This window comes from Penicillium longicatenatum (genome assembly GCF_028827895.1).
Source record: "Penicillium longicatenatum strain IBT 33135 chromosome Unknown contig_2_segment0_segment0, whole genome shotgun sequence".
Classification (NCBI taxonomy): Eukaryota; Fungi; Ascomycota; class Eurotiomycetes; order Eurotiales; family Aspergillaceae; genus Penicillium; species Penicillium longicatenatum.
Window position 1 is genome coordinate 497508 of NW_026643120.1, and position 20273 is coordinate 517780.

A 20273-nucleotide genomic window follows, 5' to 3' on the forward strand; every position below is an offset into this window, starting at 1 on the left:
ATACTTCCGACTGGCAGCACGGCACGAACCGAGGACTCAGCCGCCTCGACGAAGAGTTCGTAAATTAATAGATTAATTGTTTTTTTTTTTTCTTTTTTTTTTTTTTTTTTTTTCTTTTTGTATTCAAGGGCTTCGGCTCTGTGCTCCTCTTCGTAGGGTAGAATTTTGATGCATGCAGGATGCACATGAGCACAATCACGGGCTAGAACTCGGGTTAGATACATAATGGCGCTACAGTAATTTCGAGGCGTAGACTCGCGCAAAGCTGAGCCATGGGGGCGCAAATGGCGCAATTGACCACATCATAGCGCAGGATCGGCGCGTAGAATGGACCACTTGAGCTGGGAGTCCAGTGCACCGTAGAAAGCTCCTAGTATGGTAAGTTAGGGAGAGAGGGTCATTATCGCGTAGCCGAAGGGTGCGGGGAAAGAAAGTCGTATTCATTGAGTATTACGACCCTGGTGACCCGCCACGGGGTATAGAGAGCGACGCAGCCCTTTAGAGCCTGCCGGGGCTTGTCTGAATTGAATCGTGGAATCAGTTCGTTTTTTTCTGTTCCAATTTCCCAATAATCGATTGGTTTCTTGTTTTCGTGGCTTCAAGTTCGGCAAGTCCTATCATTTTGCATAAGTGGCCAGACGAGACTTGGCAAAGAATTCACGGCGAACTAACCTAACCGGTACTTAGTGGTCTCCTGCATATAATGCACGGTTGGGTACCTGGTCCTGTGATCACGGTCCCAAACCCGTGGGAAGACAGGAATCCACGGCACTGGCTCGGGAGGTATTCTCCGGCGCCTGGCTCGTCGGCACACAATCCTTGTAAGTGGAACCCTCCCGAGACTGAGAGATGTTGTTTAATCTGTGATAATGTTACTGGTCCCGAGATATAAGGAAAATAAAAAACAAAAAAAAGATTAAGAAAAATAGGTAAAAATAAAGATCAAATTCTTTTTTTCTTTAAGAAAAAAGAAAGAAAAAGAAAACAGAAAATCTTTTCATTCAAAGTTGCGTAGACTGTATCCCTTAACAGCCCGTATCGTTTACGCTCGGGGCCTCGTAGGCCGCACTCCTGATCTCCCCTTTTGCGGAGTCCAAGGGAACTGGGGCCGGAACTCAACGTTGTTCGGATAAAACTCGGTTGGACACTTGCCTTACCCTTGACTGGATCGGGGAGTTAGGGCCTTACGATTGCTGGGTCGGCAGCATCTGACGGAATAAGCAACGATTATCCCCTTATGTCCCTTGATCAATTGTGCCTTTCAGCCATTCAACCACTGCTTTGCCACTGGGTCCCACCGGGTCAACATCCGGACTGGATTTCCATGTGGTCCGGTGCATGATTACCGAGCGATCATCGAATTCTTGTTAATTTGAGAGAGAGTAACCGTGCAGAAGATGAAACGGGGCGCAGTCAAAATTGGATACAAAAGGCACGGCACGGCGGGCGCCGAGATCTTCACTTCCATAGATATGATTCCTTAGAACCGACACCAGGAAAAGGAGGCAAGTCAAAGGAAAAGCAAGAAAAACAACGGAAAATGACAACTCTAATTTGCGTGTAACCCATATGTAACTTGCTCCTTTTCCTGTACCCTGCCAGTCTCAACTCCATTGCCACCGATTGACGATCTAGCTGTCACGGACCGCTCGATGGCTCCAAGTGGGACCCCGCTAAGTCTGCCGACAAAGGGCCAGTTTACCGAGTCTCGTAGCAAGGCCGGATCGAGCCAAACCCCAACAAGGTTCATTTACGTGGGGCCTGGTTCACCTGTGCTTCACCTGCTTCAGGTATCCATCGACAGCCGATCTCGGGTCAGGATCTCCAGTGTACATAGGCCATGGGTATAGGAGTCCGTTGGAAATTATGGGCCCAGAGTCTCGGTAAGGTTTTATCAGTCATTTCGGCTGAAGATTCCTTAATTCATCACTGCCATCTCCACGATCTGACTCTTTGGGTCACAATACCGGACCCTGATGGGGCCTAGGAGGACGGTGATCGTAATACTGAATCTGCTGTCGATCTGGTTCCTTTCGGCTCTTTGCCTTTTTATTCTTGTTCTCCCTTATTTTGCCTTTCCTTTCAACCTTGAACCTTTCGCTGACGGGTGATCCCTACAAACCTTTCTTCACATTGGATCTCGATTCGTCCTCTAATTCGCCGCAAAGTCGCCCCCAAACCTCGGCATTTGAATCGTCATCCTGGACTTGCTATCTTGGTATTTTTGGATTTACTGATTTGGTACTTCTCAACTGTCCACTGGCTTTTCTCGACGCTACGCACCTCCTACAAGAATGGCCTGCGGATGTGTTGAATGACCCGCGCTTCCGTCTTGTAATTGGGGCTAGGCCATCTGGACCTGGATTCCCCCGTGGCGATAGCAACCTTCCTTCCCTCCACTAGCATTCTCTCGCGGCATATTGCCCGTTCTATGATCTTGATCCCAGGAAACGGCGGCTGGACTCTTGGCCATCGCATGGTTTTCTGACCTTGCGCATCTACGCTTTCTCTGGGGAGAAGCATTGATACAACTTTCTTTTTATTTTTTTAATTTTTTTTTTTTTCATAAAAAAAACTTGGTTCTCTCGGGCGCACAGTGGGAATCACATTTCCAAAGTGGATAACTAAAATTTTCCACCGAGATGAACCCTCTTCCCTTTCGCGCGGGGGCTCAAAATCAAACCTCGTATGAGCTACCTCCCGTGCAGTCGGTGACGTCGGGCGCTTTCGCGGCTCCCGGTGCGATGCTTTCCGCCCCGCCAAGTAGACCCGACAGCGGGATGCGCATGGCCCATCTATTACAGCCCATGCCCCAGGCTCCCGCCCAACAACCAATGCCTCAGGGTCCACCACAGCATGGGATGACCTTGGCTCCGGGTCCGTCGACGTCGCCTTATGACCGATATTACGATTCGGCCTCGGGTTCTCCAGCTGAAAATGGGGGTCTGCGCGACGCTCCTCCTATAGGCGCTCTACCGGGCAATCCGAGTCTGTTCCAGACAAGCCCGATCGGACATTCTAGTCACGTTCAAAGTCAACTGCAGCAGAAAAGAGCGTATCGCCAGCGCAGGAAGGACCCGAGCTGTGATGCGTGTCGTGAGCGCAAGGTGAAGTGTGATGCGTCGGAATCGAGCAGCTGCACCGAATGCAATAATCGACGTGTTCGTTGTCAGTTCACTAAGGAGACTAATCGTCGCATGTCGTCTATCAAGCAGGTGCAGGATCTTGAGAAGCAGCTCCAGTCTACTAAGCAGCAGTTGCAGCAGTTTAGAGCTGGGAGGCTTCGTCCTGATCAGATGATGGACGTTGATGAATCAGCCTCGCAGCAGTTGATCACCTTACCGGAGATTGATTACAAACCTGCCCGAAGACCCAGGATATCGATTACCGAAGACCTATCGGATGTCCGCAAAAACTTGCGTCAACATGGTCGTGGTATCTTGAAGGTTCCGACTCCGTATCAGCAGCAAGGCTCCAAATCCATCGTCTCAGGCGATGTACCGGCTCTACCTCCGAAAGAAGTTGCAGATAATCTCATGGCACAGTATTTCAATTGCATACATTCTGTCTTGCCAGTTCTCCACTGGCCATCTTTCACCGCAGAATACGACCAGGTCTATCGGAAAGGCTCTATCGCCGGTATCTCCAGCGAATGGGCAGCTGTATTGTTTGGAGTTTTCGCATGCGGTGCTATCCACACCGTGGACCCAAATCGCGAAGAGCAGGGAAAAGAATTCGTGCGCATTTCTTGCGGGATCATCGATGTATGGCAAGACAACTTCAACCTGGACCGAGCCCGCGCAGCTTTACTTGCCAGCATCTTTCTCTATGAGGTAAACTCTAAGTCTGCAAGCTGGGTGTGGATCGCATCTGCGGTGCGCGTGGCTCAAGAGATTGGCTTGCACATCGAATCCGGCCCATGGCCCCCGCTCGAAGGAGAAATGCGAAAACGTCTCTGGTGGGGCTTATATACTTGGGATCGGTAGGTGCTTCAGTACTAAATGTGATATTCCAAACATTGACTTATACGCGACAGATTACTGGCTCTTGAAATGGGTAAGCCAGTCCTAATAAACGACCAAGACTGCGACATCGATCTACCTTGTCCAGTCGACGAGCAATATATCGCAGATAATGGCAACATCCCAGAAAGCCCCCAAACCACCCCTATGCTGGCAACCATTCACGTGGTCCGATCAATCGGCCAACTCACTCGCACACTCCGCTCCATCACAATTAGCCACGCCACCCTGGACACATTCGAAAGACACTTCAACACATGTCTAGCAACATTCCCACCGCACCTCCACCCAAAATCAGACCAGGACCTCGACCCCCGCTCCCTGGCCCCAATCATTTACCTCCAGAATGCCCGCCTTCTTCTGCACCGCCATAATATCACACCATACTGCCAAGATATCATCCGCTCCACCGCAATGGATTACTGCGTCACAACCGCAATCGACACCGCTACCATCTTATCCCGCTGCATGCGCACGAACTCCCCAACTAATTGGCGAATCCTCTTCGCTTCATCAGCCAGCACCCTTCTCTGCACCCACATCTGGCGCTGCACTCTCTTCCTCCTTTTCCGCCAAGAATACACCGCTGCCCTCGCATGCGTCCAAGCCTGCGCATCTATCGGCGACGGCCGTGCCATAAACGTAGCCTGCGGCCGGTACCTCGCGTTCTTTCTCCGTGCACTGATAGACCGCTTCCGACAAAGCGATATGGGCATTCTCGACCACGACGAGGAGATGATGGCCTATGTCTCGGGCGATATGCAGGGGACCAGTGATGGAAGCTGGGTTTGGCAGGGTAGTGAGACAGGCTCACATCTTGAAGCTGTTACATCAGCCCGTAATCCGTCTGTACCACCCGAAACAGAAGAGGCCGCCTGGGAAACTCCTGAGAAGACATGGGGATGGATCGAGAATACAGTCAACGAACTCATCAGTGAGAAGCAGAGGAGAGATCAGGATGCGTTGTTACGGGAACGGGTGCAGACGCCTCAGCAGGAATCTGTTCCTGTATCCATGTTGAATCCAGAGTCTGCTGCTTCGGATACAACTGATGGACGGTCAAGTTCTGCTCATTCGCGGATGGATATCGCGAGTCTGATTTAAGTTTGAGCTTGAACTTCATTCTCTGAACTGCAACCTGTAAGTTGTAGACTGTTCTGGGGTCTTTGCATTCACGCTCTATCATGATTCGTTTGTTTGGCATTACTATGTTGCCCGTGGATCTTATACACGATTACCCTCCACGGTGTTCTTCTTTTGGATGTGGAGGGAGGGTCCTTGACTTTGTGGAAATACCCATTTTTGTTTTTAGCCTCTGTTTGAGTCAACATGATTATGTGCACATAATATGAACCAGCGAATTACTGAAGTACTCTGAAGACAGTCCGGACCAGCGTTGGATGTGGCGGGACATTTAGGCCTAACAACTAGGTGACCCGTTCTAACTAGATAAGCTTCCAAGGTTTCTTACGTCCTCCTAAAGATATCCATAGTTGAGTTTTTGGACTTAATGCGAATTTAATGGATTCGAATTCCTGAGCCTTCTCTCAACGTTCGATTTCTATGCTTGTTTCCAACGCAGGCCTTGATCCATTCAGAAGTCTTCAGTTGAAAACAGTCTCTAAGTGACAGCAGTCGCTGGTGCTGACAGGGCTTCACGGCTTCACTCCTAAGCAGAGTCTTACGCGGGAAGTTCTTTCCGAGCAGTGCTGGTATGAATGAGCGACATGCACTTTGCGGTCAGAACGATCTCAAAGAGTGCCAACTTGGGAACAGCAAGTGAGGCTAATCAGGATGGAGCAATTAGTCGAGGCACTTTCTCTCTTCCCCTTGGCTTAAGTTCGCCGCTCTTTGTTTTTCTCGATACATGGTATAGTGGCGTACAAAGGCCACTGTTAAGACATCTATCCACAAGCTAGTATGTACGCCCAGAGTCCGACTGACAAACTGACCTATGGGTGATTGAAACGCAAGCCACCTAAAAGACTTCCAAGTTTAAAGTTGAAACGCGGAAGAACGCTACACCCTGAGCAACTCACTATCACTTTCACCATAATTTACACATAATTCGCATAGCATGTAAATCTTTCATTTTCCAAGAGGATGCAATTGAAGCTTTTGCATTCGCATTAAAGCATAGGGAAACCCGTATTAATGGGAGAAAACCTATACCAAAGCAAGAAAGACTCACAGGAATCAATGAATGTGGACGAGGCCGCGTCGTGCACTTTAGACCTGATCCTTGTCAATGGCAAAACTGATGACATGGGCACTCCGCATAATTCTTAATGAAAGAATTTGAGTGTGTAGCCAGCAGTCACGTTCTTGAGGGTACCATACTCCAGCGATACACTTGGAATTTTGACCGCAACTCCGCATACATGTTTCAACAGACTGCCCATTTCCCTGAAAGCGATTTATAGAATGATAAATAAACACTAGGAAGCAGGTTAGCATCCACGCAGACGCTAATGAGTTAGGCAAGTCTAAACTTACATTTATTATAGATTGCGGTGTAGGTCTTGCCAGAAACTTGGTATCGGCAGCCATCATCCCTTGGTTCTATCAAGGATTAGTACTTCAGACCGTAATCCTGACTTGGTGAAAATAATGCGAAGTGGCTCACCAATTTTATGCGATCCTGATCGACATGGAGCATTAAGCGAGTTGACAGTCAATTGAAGCTCGTTCTTCTTTTTTTGACATTCCTTCTCTTTCGCCTCCAGCTTTTTGTGGTTGTCTGTACACTTTTTCCCAGCCAGCATCACATCTCTGGTTCTGATCGCTGCATTGATCTAGCTCCTCGCTGCATTTTTCCAACTCCTCACTCCACTCTTCAGGCGGTGTCGTTGGTTCTGGTTCCTGCTCAGATCCCGGACCTGGTTCGAGTTCGGGTTCAGTCACGGTCCCACTGGGTTCCTCCAGCAGAATCCAGTTGTTGTTCGTTTGTATGCTGTATGAATCCCCAAGGGCGAAATAGCATCTCACCTTGGTATTCGCGAGGGTCCATGAAGCTGTTTTGCAAGAAGGATCGGCAGCACAGAGTGAGGCACATTGCCGAGAGTCCGCTGCTGCAGGTACACCTTTCTTGGAAGGGTTTGCATAGGCACCACAGGTGTACTGGATAGAAAAGTCGTCAAGCTCAATCTGGCCTGCACTTTGGCCTGTCACCGAGCAGCAGGTTTCAGGATCGCTCGACGAGCACGTCTCACCGCTAATGGGGACCTGTTGAGCCCAAGCGGCAGTAAAAGAGAAACAAAGTCGCTCTGATGATCATGTTTTTCGATTTCATGAAGATTAGAGTGATGAACTTCGAAGGCTAGGTAGGGTGGCTAATATTTAAGATAGCTTGAAAAGGTAGTCGCAACTTATGTAAGTGGATAAACCTCTCTTCAGTGTATCTTCCTTAACATTTTGCCATTATGTAGGGTAACTATTATATGTGAAGAGGTACACAGTAATAGGGATACTTTGGCGATCTTGTAACTGAAAGGGGGATATTGTGGTGCGGGGCGACCCAAAATTACTGCTGTTACATACCACATCTATGGACAATGACGGGAAATTTGTTCCCAGATCTGTACACCGTCTGCCTTTTGGCTAACTTCTACTTAGTTTTCTGGAATAAACCAAAAGCGCCGATCTGTAATGCTCGTGATTGGTCTCCTAGCATCATCAATTTTTATGATGTTATACCTACGCAAAAGTTTCCAACATGAAAACATACGGAATGATCGACGTTTATTTGCTATGCGAGTCAGCTAACAAGAAGTCAATTGAATACATTTCATATGTAGTCGGTGAGACACCTGTAGTATAGACCTAGCGGACTTCAGCTACGCCCAGTCCCGGCATTTCGGTCCCGGGTCACACAGCATATACAAGGGGCGGATGAAATAACTTGATAGGTAAAGTTTAATCACATAAGTGGGACTTCGGCAAGGCTGCCTTGGGCGTGATGTTTAATATTCCATGAAGTAACCGCAAAGAACGCTGCCAGGGGCGTTCAATCCCTCGTAATCACAATCGTGGTACCCACTGTTTGCGGAGGCTAGGCTGGTGAGATATTTCCCTGGCCTCAAGATCCTTTTCTGAGAGTATGGAAACCTTGATCAACATTCCGATCTGTCTATTCTTGTCGGTCCACATGATCCTTGTTTTAAACACTGAAGTGACAAACCCATTCAATGAGAAAGAAATACCTGTTGTCTACATGGGATTTGATAGATTCACCCCTTTGATTATGATTATCCCGTCATTTCTGTTGACCTTGTAGATAAACAGTTCGATAATTGTCGTACTTTCTATAAATCGCAATGGTTTATGCCCTCCAGTCCTAGGCTCAGCTATATGAGGAACCCATCTTTTGCGAGGTGATTTCTGGACCCTCTGCAATGATACTATCTCTCCATCCGCCAGATCTGCTCTCAGCAGGCATTGATTCTGATCATGCGGTCTCTTTTGGACTGTGGATACATGGCACAGGATAAAGACGTTTCATTGAATTCCAGCTAAAAGCAACCTTGAGAGACGCGTGGCAGTTATCCGACCGAAATTGATTCTTACTCATTTCTCACTTTGTTGCTATCCACTCAGCACTCGGTATTTTCCAAAGGGCTTTGCTCCAATTGGATCAGCTTCTCACATTGTGAGTACAGAGGCCCTGGACTTGATATCGCCCTAAAAATGACCCGAATGTTCGATTCCATTCGATCTATCTCCAAGCCCCCCACCATGACGGGCCGAAGAAAGTTGGCATTCGTTCCTGTTGGCCACAGCACACAACGCAGTAGTGCACTTTGAGTGCTTAGCGCGTGCTTCATGGCAGTACATCAGGCGGCCAGGTGATCAGATATTGTTAAACTTGACCACCTGTTGACCTTTCTCTTATCATTCCTTGTTGTTAGCGGTGATTCCAGGTCATATTAAATCCTAGATACGTCACATGATTATTAGACAAGCTAGATGAAAATCCCTGGCCACCTGATGACCTTTTTCGCATTGATTTCCTGAATTTTGCGGGGGAAAAAGGTAAGACTGTGCGGCAAGGGGCTACTGTAGGATCTGAGTTGCGGGCCGGCCTAGAACAGGTTAAGCCAAAGTCGGGCGCATACTGTAGGAGTATGCGGAATGATCGGCATTTCATTGTTATGCGAGCCAAAGCGGAATCTATTGGATATGTATCATATACAGTGGAGGAGACGCACATGTAGCCTGTGCTCATTAAGCTTCTTCTAGCTATGCCTGGTTCCGGCAATTCGGTCACACTGTACAGGATATTCAAGGGAGTTGATGGGAATGGATCGATCGTGAGAAATCATGCACAGATGTGGGCCTTTGGTGAGACAGCTATGAGGCTGATTATTAACTCAGTCACAAAGCACGCTGCCAGAGAGCGGTTACCCCCTGAATTACAGTCATGGCACCCACTATGTACTGTATGCGACGTCGGTAAAGACAGTCCCTAGCTTCGAGAGCCATTTTGAGACTGAAAGATGAATATCCAATCTAAATTACTTTTGTTGGTCCACATGACATTAGTTCATGCAATATGACCACGGTTGGAGCTGCTCATTACAAGCATCGAGATGGCGGGGCTGATAGGAAACATTGGTTATCAATTCAGAACGGAGGAGATGATCGGCGTGACGCTTCTATATAAGATTTGTTCTATACCCAACCATGCAGTCAAGGATCCAGTGCTTACGCTTGAATCTTCAATTGTCCTCAACACCGTGGGCAACAATGACTCGCACTAAGACCATTCTCTTTTGGTCGACACTGCTGCCAGCTATCCACACTGCAGCACAGCAACAGCTCCTATCGCAGCCTCGGCGCTTTACCCTGAATGACATCGTTCCGTCCACTCATTCAGCAACTGGCGACGTTAAATGTTGCCCAACAGGCACCACATTTGACGGTACGGCCTGTGCGCTAGTCGTGCCCAAATGTCCAGACGACACTGAGTTTCGAGATGGCCACTGTATCTCCACGAGAGAGCCTGTCTGTCCCGGTAATGGCCAATGGAATGGCCATACCTGTATCACTCCCAGTGATCCTTTCTGTCCTCCGCCATATATCCAGAGAGGTCCTGTTTGTGTGAGTGAGGACCCCCAGAATGTCCAATTGGGTTTTCCATCAACGGGAACGTTTGCGAGTCCAACACCCAGCCTGCCTGTCCGAACAAGGGTCACTTCAACGGGCAGAACTGCGTTTATTCGGAAGGGCCTTCGTGTCCCGATGGTTCAAGCCTGTCCGGTTCGGTCTGTGCCATCGACGAGGACCCTGACTGTCCTTTTGGTACTACATTCTTGGCTTTGATCTCCAAGTGTGTTTCCACCACCAGCCCAACCTGTCCCGATGGTAGTTCCATCAATGCAGATGGCAATGCTTGTGTCTCGGATGTTGAGCCAGAGTGTCCAGATGGCACTATTTTGAACAAGAAAACTGGACGCTGTGGCTCCTCAGAGCCATTGAGGTGCCCAGATGGAAGCCATCTCGTCAACAATCTGTGTTCCACGTTCGCGGATGCGACTTGTTCAGATGGTGCCGAGCTCGTCACGAACCAAAGCTCGTGTACAGCCTTTTGCTGTCCTCCCAACATGAGCTGGGATGGCCAATACTGTTACATAGCTGCTGTTGATGGTAAATGCCCAGACGGGATGATCAGGGACGATGATCGCTGCGTAAGGCCTGGTATTATGGACCCTTCATGCCCACCTGGAATGGACTTCGACCAGAATGCCTGTGTCACACAGGAGACAGCCCACTGCCCCCCTGGTCAATTCATTGAAGGATCCCTGTGTGTTGGCCGGGACCGCCGACCTGCCAATACGGTACACTCGTCGACGGAGAGTGTGTGTTTACCGAGAACGTTCAATGCCCACCCACCACCCATCTGGAGAACGAATACTGCGTTAGCCGCGAGACCCCTGATTGCCCCGAGGGGTCTCAGTGGGATGGAACGAACTGTATCCTTGATGATGCTGTGAGGTGCCCTGACGACTCTGTTTGGACTGCTCAGGATCGTGCTACGACTGAAAAGCCAAAGTGTCCGGCCGGCATGACATTTAATGGACAAGCGTGTATCTCTAACGACGCTGTCATTCCTGTCTGCCCAGTTCACACGACACTTAGTGATGACACCTGTGTGGCTGGTGTTCCCGTTCAATGCCCCGGGACTTCTACATTTGACGGCACAGACTGCCTCACTGGCGATATCCCTGTTTGTCCTATTCCGGGCACGGAACTCATCAATGATGAGTGTGTTCTCTCCAAGGATCCTTCTTGTCCCCCTGGATTTGATTGGGCTGGTAGCAGGTGTGTCTTGACGGAGGGTAGTGACTGCCCTGATGGATACATCCTCCAAGACGGAGAATGTGTTTCTGATGTCTCGCCTTCTTGTCCTGATGGCTCCATTCCCAAAGGGGACAAATGTGTTGGTGGCAAGCCAGTCTGTCCAAATGGCACTATCTTCGTTGGGAATGAGTGCCTCTCGACTGATGATCCGACTTGCCCTGATGGCTTCGAGCTCAAGAACGGCCGCTGTGTTCTGTCAGAAGATCCCACATGCCCTGATGGCTGGGTGTTCAGTGTCGAGGAGAACAGCTGTGTTTCTGAAACGCCTGCTGCTTGCGGTTCTGGCCAGGCTCTGCACGGCAACACCTGTGTCCTTGACGAATGTGTCAACTATGAATTCTGCCCGGCTCAGCTCACTGCTGCTGGAACTCTCCACTAAATTGGACTACGTCCCGTTCATGATGGAACATGAAGATCGTCCATGGACTGGTAACTTACCACGCAAGCTGCCCTTACCTTGATCACCTGTGCTTCTTTTTACTTTCTTTGAGGATTTTTCTATTTCATTCAGCCTGGAGCTCCCCTAAAGCAGTATGTTTACACTCTGTTGTTTACTACAGCAATGGTTCCCTACGCTTCCTTTTGAATGAATTCCTTCGTTTTGTCCTCTCCTTTGTCATCTTAGTATGCCTCAGCTCGCAGACCGAGAATTCAAATCAGGCTTTCTCAGTATATGTTTTCCGTCCCACAGCACGCACTAGATGTGCGTCATCCTTTAAGAAAAGCTAGATGATCAAATTTTCGGACTCCGACATATAGCCGCCGTAGTCTTGCTGATGAAGCTGCATAATAACTTCGCGCGCTGTGGAGAACTTCCGTCGATGTAGCTCATCAAAGATATTTCTCAAAACATTGAGTACATTTAGTCTGAAGATTTACGCTCACCATGCTCTCCTCCCAATAAATGCAATCTAAGTTTCCGGTATTCTAGAATGGGAGGACATTTCCCACCACGAGGCGCAAGACCAAACTGATCACTTCGTCGAAACCGGGCCCAGGCAGATGGGAGCAACTCCATGTGCATAAATGAAAATATATTTCATTCTAATTCTGATCAAAGCAGTTAATCAAATGACCTCCAGGTTTGCCAGCTAAGTAAGCGCCTAATTAATGTTTGAATATCCGCCAACGCTAGAGTCAAAATTCACGCAGGTCAAGTTCGGCATCATATATATATCCATGGCGTTGCTTTAAACCTGGGTGATAAACCGACAATAATTGAATATTCATTCGGCTAATCATTCTTTCTCCAGGTGGGCATCAGTCTCCATTTTCCACGAGATCGCGCACTGCTCCGAGGGCGACTGGCCTTGTGACAAGCAGTCGGGACGCGAGAATATCTCACACTAGCAACAGATCCATTAATTGATTCTTGAAATATGATCTAAAGCTTTCACCTTAAGCCACCTGGGCACTTTCCGATTGTTTTTCTCTCCACCATCTTGCAATCTGTCCAGTCTGCAAAAACTCCACCTCGCCCTCACATTCCCACTCCTTCAACCATCTTAACATACGCTCTAACATCCCAATAATGTGAGCCATACCGCTCGTATCTGGATGCATTAAAACAGGGAAAACAGGCTCCTCCTCATTATCACGAATCCACAAGAACCGATCACGCCACATGTTCTCAATAACCCGCGTATCGACATACCCCTGGGAGTTAGCGGTGTGTGGGAGGAACTGCATCGGGGTCATATCTTCCATGTAGTAGTTACATGGCACACAGACAAGGGGGCGTCTATCGGGTGGAGATACGGGTTCCTGGACGGGGTGCATCCAACTGGAAGCTGGCTTGGAGAAATCGATTGGTTTGATAGGCGGTCTTCTGGGAGCGAAAAAGGGATGGCAGTCCCTGTCGGTTAACGAGGCATCTAGGTAAGTGACGTCAGCTTGCGATGCGCATTTAAGTGGGAAATCAGGATACTGCATACCGTACTCGAATCCATATTCCTCCAGAAGATCAAGGGTTGATTCACGGAGTTGGTATAATGGTGCTCGGTAACCTACTGGCTTCTTGCCTGTCAGGGTATGTGCGATATCCATGCAGCGCACGAGGACGTCACGTTCCTGCTCTGGAGTGAGCTGGTACGCTCCTTCATGTGCGTAGCCATGCAGGCCAATCTCGCAACCTGAGTCGACAACCTGTTTAACTTCTGCTGGGAAGCTTTCAGCCGAGTGACCCGGAATAAACCAGGTGCAGCGATCGGCTATGTTCAGCTTCTTCAGCATTCGCAATAATCGGGGAGCTCCGACGTGGGCGGCGAAGAATCCAGCCGAGTAGTCTGCCAGGCCATTATCGGAGTGTGCATCTGTCACGACGAGTTGATTAGTTTGATAATGTGAATTGAAATTGAGACGAGGCTGAGGAGTGGACTTACTTGTTCCAAGCCACCCTGAAACTGCGTCAAAGTCAATTGACACGGCGACGCGGATCTTGTTGCGCTTCGGCTTTCCAAGTCCACGAGGAATGGACTGGATCTGGCTTCGGTTTGCATCAAGCTTGGCTTGAGTATTCCCGGAGGGTTGCTTTCCCTCAATTTGAATGCATTGGCCGGAGATATGACCAGAAGCATCCTTTGAGGCCAAGAAGGCTATTGTCTGTGCTATAACGAGAGGGGCAGCAGTCTGATGGTTTGCGTCGGTATCTTTACCAACTACAATAGCATTGATACGCCCCTCAGGGTTCAGCTGCAAAATATCATTTCGCACGGTTTGAAGAAGACCATAATGAAGACCGGCTTTTCCAGCAGCGAGGCCAGCATGTGTCTCGGTCTCTGTTACAACAATAGACGGGCTAGCCAGATGATTCCCTGATATCTGCTGGTTCTCATGCATCCGGCGCAGAAAATGCTTGATAGCAAGAAAAGAGCCACGAACGTTCGATTTGTAGCTTTTTTCCCAGTCTTCGAGTGAGGTATCCCATATGGGCCCTTGTTGTCTTGTCTCTTCATTTGTAGAGTTGACAATGAGAATGGTGGCAGTTCCAAAACTTTCTTCTGCCTTGACAAAGCCATACTGGACGGAATATTCGTCGGTGATGTCTCCATTCAGAATCTGCAATCGAGAAAAGCGTTCTGCATTAATTCCGGAGAGCTGCAGTGGGCAGTTTCCATAGGCTGTGACACGGCATCCCTGATCTAGAAGACGGTCAGGTCATTTGAAAGTTTACAAGATGTCAAATGTATTCAATTTTGGGGTCTAAAGTAAATCAAGATGGGGTCTCCATGTAGTCAACGGGACTCAACTGCACAGATGGCAGACAACGCTGCAAGTGACGGGAGCCAGCACGACGGGACAGATCCACTGTGTTGCAGCTAATGCCCACAGACAGCTTCCATCGCTCTCCGGCACCAAGGATGAGGGGAAAGTGGCCAAAACCTACCTAGGAATTCTCGGATTGTCTCGGCTCCCACGGTGCCAGCAGTCCCGGTAATGAAGACATGTCGGCCTTCCAAGCCTAGGAAAGGCTGCCGAGAAAATGACTTGGTCGACATCGTTTCTGATGGGCAGATTTCCAAATCCACTCTTAACCCACCGATCTACAAGGGAGCTGCTGCGGCCTGCCTGTAAAAGCTGGGCTTTGAAGATCCGGCAGTCGCTTGGCACGCGGAATAATAATTCTTAAAATTCCAATCGTGCAAGTACTCACCAATAGCAACTTAACAGTTGATATTCACGTGGAGCTAACGATAGGTCAGTCTGAATCTCTATAACACCGACAATATGCTTCCATTCCTCCGAGACCATGAGATCAGAGGTGACAGCGGAGTCGAAATTACGATCGTGGCTGGCAAGAGAATCCCGATCCGGATGTATAGAACCTACCTGGCGCGAGGACCTTTCCAAATAACTTTGCAGTGGAGTGGAAGCGTCTGTCCTGTGTCTGTGCGCCACAAGCTGGCCAGACCTTGAATCTGATTGGGACCGGATAAGCTTTTCCACGTCAGTAACCTCGTTTTATGCACTCGATTCAAGCATTAGAGTTGGATTGCCAGGGTAAGATTCAATAGTCGAAGCGTGTCAAGTTGCCGCGAGGTTCATCACGTGGGGAACGCTTCAATCTCTGACTAACGCGTGGACAAGTTTCCTGACTTGGGGCTGTTTACCCCTGATCTCCTTGGGTGAAAACAAATCCAGAATCCAGACTATCGCAATGACAAGAACATTCTTGTCATTGTTATTAGACTCTTCCCTAGATATTCCTAAAATAAGCACTAGAATCCGTTGCATCTGATATCCGGACTAGACAATAACCTAGCGCATCCTGGCGTCTCACTAATCCGCCAATTCCAGCACTTACCTCCGAAACACAACTCTGGGCGCTCAGACCTATTCCAGATTAATCTCAAGCCCCGAGATTCTAGACACTACCGATAAAGTTCTAGCTGCAGCAAAGCTAGGAAGCCAGGAACAAAGATCGCATTCGGGAGCACTTCCCGTGGCCACCAAATGGACAGCACGGACCTACTGTACAAGCCTGGAGTGGATCAGGAACCACATTGCACAAAGCGAACGCGCACAACCCGCTCTGCGATCGAAGCTGAGGCGTTTTCGATCATTGGTGTATATCCGTCCCACTTGCTCGTTGTCCACATCCCGAATAGGGGATAGAATGATCTCTAGCTCTGTACTACTACTGGCTGATTGAGGTCCAGTCTATATTTTAGTCCACACCCTCTGTGCGAGTACGAATTAATCTAGAGCGAGATCGATCGGTGAAACAGACGCGAATGCGATATTAAAATGTGACATTAAGCGGTCCGGAACTCATTTCTGCTTTCCCGCGGCTACTCCACCTGTTATAAAGCCATGTGAATTAACAGTACTTGACTAATTTGTCGGTTAATCGAATTATATGAAAAATTGATTAACCGACATGCCTTCATGTCATCAGCGAAGCGACATCGGCGAAGATCTTGCCAAGATTGTCAACGTTCTGAACAACAAGGTCCTTATCGTTTAGCGGAACACGGTTCTGAGTCGATTTGGAGAGGGTTTAGAGGCTTGTTGGGCCCAGCGGACCGCGCTGGAGCAAGACGTGGGTCACCGAAACTCACTGTTGAACTCTGTTCACGGCTATGTCGTATGCAAGTGGCTTATGGCCAAAAGTCAATTCGGGGTTTTCTCTGGGAATCAAAGTGAAACCTGGTTTCCATTTTGGTTTACATCCGCCGCTACCCGCGATGAAGTTTCTGCTGTCATTTTTTCGTTTTCCTTTTTTGGTGAGGTTTCATCGACTTTGACAATGTAAATATTCAAATGAATCTGAAAAGGGGCTTATACCCGACGGGCGAAGCTCGGCCGATCAATGGCTATGACCAGTGGGTATTGATAATGCTTTCTCCAGACCACTTATCGCTCTCCACAAGAGCAAGTCGATCTTTTGGAGAATTTGCTTGGTAAACGGGGGATGTGTGTCCCGGAAAATCTATGTCCACAGCTATACCGGTGTACCATGGTATGACCTTTGAGTCCAAACCGTGGATCAGCAGAATGATGATAGACGACAGAAAAGGCTGGGAGAGCCAATACTTTTGCGTTGACGGCGGTCGCCGAGTTCAAGTTTGAGTGGAGCCCGCACGCTTCACTATAACGGGCTGAACCGGCGGCCACGCCGAAAGGAACCACTTGGGGGGACCATTTGACGAGATTGCATTGGGCAACTGGTCTTGTTTTTGAGGGAGTTCGCCTGGGCACTTTCAGTGGCTCGTGGATGTCTTGTGGATGTCCTGGATGTCTTGGTAATGGGAATAGATCTGGCATGGAACATTCCAACGAGTTTCTTAGCGTACGGCAATTGGTTAACCCTAATGGTCCTGGTTCCTTCCCTCCAGAAAATTTCACATTGCGGGTTTTGACTTGCCATTGGCTCAGGACATAAATTGGCCAAGGCTGAAATGCAGGGGTATGATCTGGTCTTCCCACCTCAGCTCTCAAGATTGACCAACAGGCGGGCGGAACCCGCCCAATGATGATGAGATCAGCAGTGTTGACGCAAGGAGGCGGGAGATCGGCGGGGCAAGAGTGGATCAAGTCTTATCCACCTCGGGAATAGATTGACTTTGCAGGCCAGGTTTTGATTCTGTGGCGCTGAGAAGAGATGAAGGGCCGAGGCTCAGCAAGTAGTGTATTAACAAGATCGTTCTATACAGACATATGTAAAGTACATGGTCGGAAATGCCGGTAAATATCCCAATGATTCTATCTCCTGGTTGGACCGTCCAAAACATGTTCCACAAAAGAGGTCTAGCGGTGAATATGTGCAATGAAAAACGGAAAAATAAGAAAAAAGAAAAGACAAAAAGCAAAAGAAAAGTAGGTCTAACGATTAGCTGGGTATCAGGTCCACACAGACTCCATATATTCGTAACAAAATGAAAAATTGTAAAGATTTTTGGGATCGCCAGAGAGGGGCGATTAAACAGACTCATGGCCGCGGGCAACGTTGGCGTTGTTTGACTCGTAAGCAGGTGGCCTCGAATCATGTTCCACTGTGACAGTAATATCTTGACGGATCCGCAAAGCGCGAGCTGAGCCGTCATCACTGCTCATATCTCGATCGTCGCTGGCTTGCAAGCTGACGTCGGAAACGGCGGGGCCAGTCTTCGTCGGGGTGACCGATGCCGTGTGGAAATCTTGCATATTAAAGTCTCCAGAGCGGAGCTGGCTCTGAGGACCGTAGGGTCGAGAATTTTTGCTGTTGGTCCACGGTTGCGACTTGTACCGATCAGTACCTCTCTTCGATCCTCCAGTCCAGCTTTTCAGGGCGGGGAAGACGTCTCGGAGGAGCGACCAAACGAGTGGCAAGTTCGTAACCAGGATCGCCACCGTGGCTTCACGGAAGTACCAGTTCATGTAGACATAGGAAATAAGTGAGGGGACGAGACAGTAGATCTTGTTCAAGATGGCGGCGACGATGACGAAAATACCCATGCCGAATAGAATAACAAGGATCATCTTCTGCTTGAGTGGGACGCGGACCTGGACCATCATCGGGATGGCCACTATCAACATGAAGATATCGGCGGAGATAGAAAGGCATCCTTGAACAATTTCGTAATATTGATATGAGGAACATTGGTCTGGGAGAAAACAATTAACAATGAGGTCGAAGAGCATATGCAAGGTATGTTCCTTACAATTTGAGGTGGGAACCGCCCAGTAGGCCGACAATGGGCGACAGATCAAGAACAGAGAGAGTTCTGTACCAACAAATCCAATAACAACATAGGCGGCGATCCAGTTGATCCATTTGCGCTGCTTCAATCCCTCACTATAAAGATGTCAGCAAAGGAAAATTTCATCAAGTCACAGATCCAGTCACGTACGTGATACGAGCATAAATCACCAACATACACGCCTTCAAACTCCAGACACAGAGGATGAAAGCATGCTCCGATACGAACACCCATTTGCTGCCATTTTCTCGTTCGGCGTGGATCTTGGGTGTGAGAGTATCAATCTCTTCTTGTGTCATCAAGTTCGATCCTCCACCCGACGCCACTTGGTTTAAGGCGACACAAAGAATAGTATACCAAAGCACAGCATTTAACATGAGGTAGTCATCGGCTTGGAGGTTGCGAATACCTAATCGCCTAACACGAGCGGTACTATAGTGGTAGAGGTTAGCGGGGTGTTCCAGCCCAAGTCAACAAGCGGCGTCGCAAGAGGATACTCACTATCGAAGAACAGCGCCCAAGACACCAACAGCGTAAAGAGCCCATGTCTCTCGCGCAAAGCGCACGGCAAAGTCACCGCCGAGACCTGACATTACTGGCCTGTAGATGGATAATTAAGGTCAGTGGGCGATCAAGAGGGGAAAAGAGGGTTCAAAGGGCAGCAACCCACATCCTTATAACAGATACCGGATTTTCGATGCAAGATTATAGACTTTCCGATAGCGCATGCATCTACCGGGACGGTCAAGTCTCCAGAGGGGGGCTGAGCGGAGAGTTCGCCGATTCGTGTGATAGGTACAATTATTGGGAGAGGTGCATGGCCGAGATTGCGTACATTGTCAGATAGTGTAGAAGTCCCAGGCTTATCACAGGCAAAAGATTGATCTTCCAGTGACAGCACAGGGTGAACCATAGGATGGAGTGGGGGGATCTATGTGGGCAAGACCCATGGACTCGGACGGAGTAAGGAACCTTGGAAAACAATTTCCTTGGGAAATTAATCTGATTTGCTCAAGGGCACAGCAATTACAATATGGTGCCTGTAATGCTTGCCGATATTATTCCCCACTGCGCCTCTCAGCTTTCAATGAGCTTCGGGAATTGGTCCATGGACCTGCCGTTCTAGGGAGGATGTGTATTGGACCGTAGCTATGGAGCTGGCCACGTATACGTTTACACTGTCTTGAAACCAAAAAAGAGTTTTATGGTTTACCTAGGATGGCGGTAACGATTAATTGACGTGGGTCGAAGGAATCGCCCTGTCTCAGGCAAATATGTTCATATGGAAAGTACGACATTGCACTATATAGCCGACCGTAAATGGGTGCAGGAGAGCACACGAGCTTTTCCAGCCTTCCTAAAACAGTTAGGGGAGCCACCGGGGGTTATTTCTGTGTAAATGGAACCTCCGTAATACAACAGTACATCCGTTTGAAAGTATTCCTTCTGCGGAGGCGAGGTTCTCCACAGCTGATCGGGCAATGCATATATCAGACAAAGTGCAAAGAGTTTACGGTCAACATCCGTGGACCTTACTAGATGCGGTTGGATCCTTGAATGACGAGGCATTGAAAAATATATTAGACTTCACGACTAGCCGCATATAGAATGGAGTCGGTGGGGCCCACTAGAAAGTGGCTCTGTTCTGGGCAACTGAGGGATTTTGCTCAGGGTGGGTACGGACGAGGGGGGAGGATCCCTACTCCATACG

The 20273-nt window shown here is 48.7% G+C and overlaps 5 protein-coding genes across 5 annotated transcripts; 2 read left to right on the forward strand and 3 right to left on the reverse strand.

Moving 5' to 3' along the window:
• Positions 1 to 2642: 2642 nt before the first annotated feature.
• N7484_002709 (transcription factor domain-containing protein) lies at positions 2643 to 5126 on the forward strand (the record flags this gene model as incomplete). The annotated part of the gene is made up of 2 exons (XM_057113129.1): positions 2643 to 3982; positions 4037 to 5126. The coding sequence occupies 2 exons, from the start codon at positions 2643 to 2645 to the stop codon at positions 5124 to 5126; spliced, it is 2430 nt and encodes an 809-aa protein (XP_056973269.1).
• Positions 5127 to 6251: 1125 nt separating this feature from the next.
• N7484_002710 (uncharacterized protein) lies at positions 6252 to 6572 on the reverse strand (the record flags this gene model as incomplete). The annotated part of the gene is made up of 2 exons (XM_057113130.1): positions 6252 to 6428; positions 6519 to 6572. 2 exons carry the CDS (start codon positions 6570 to 6572, stop codon positions 6252 to 6254), a joined length of 231 nt encoding a protein of 76 aa, XP_056973270.1.
• Positions 6573 to 9767: 3195 nt separating this feature from the next.
• Positions 9768 to 11760, forward strand: N7484_002711 (uncharacterized protein; the record flags this gene model as incomplete). The annotated part of the gene is made up of 3 exons (XM_057113131.1): positions 9768 to 10121; positions 10193 to 10879; positions 10927 to 11760. The coding sequence occupies 3 exons, from the start codon at positions 9768 to 9770 to the stop codon at positions 11758 to 11760; spliced, it is 1875 nt and encodes a 624-aa protein (XP_056973271.1).
• A 1019-nt stretch (positions 11761 to 12779) lies between these two features.
• Positions 12780 to 14878, reverse strand: N7484_002712 (SDR family oxidoreductase/polysaccharide deacetylase family protein; the record flags this gene model as incomplete). The annotated part of the gene is made up of 3 exons (XM_057113132.1): positions 12780 to 13693; positions 13763 to 14521; positions 14767 to 14878. 3 exons carry the CDS (start codon positions 14876 to 14878, stop codon positions 12780 to 12782), a joined length of 1785 nt encoding a protein of 594 aa, XP_056973272.1.
• Positions 14879 to 17801: 2923 nt separating this feature from the next.
• On the reverse strand, positions 17802 to 19155 carry N7484_002713 (uncharacterized protein; the record flags this gene model as incomplete). Its single annotated transcript, XM_057113133.1, has 4 exons — positions 17802 to 18466; positions 18524 to 18657; positions 18713 to 18994; positions 19064 to 19155. 4 exons carry the CDS (start codon positions 19153 to 19155, stop codon positions 17802 to 17804), a joined length of 1173 nt encoding a protein of 390 aa, XP_056973273.1.
• Positions 19156 to 20273: the final 1118 nt, after the last annotated feature.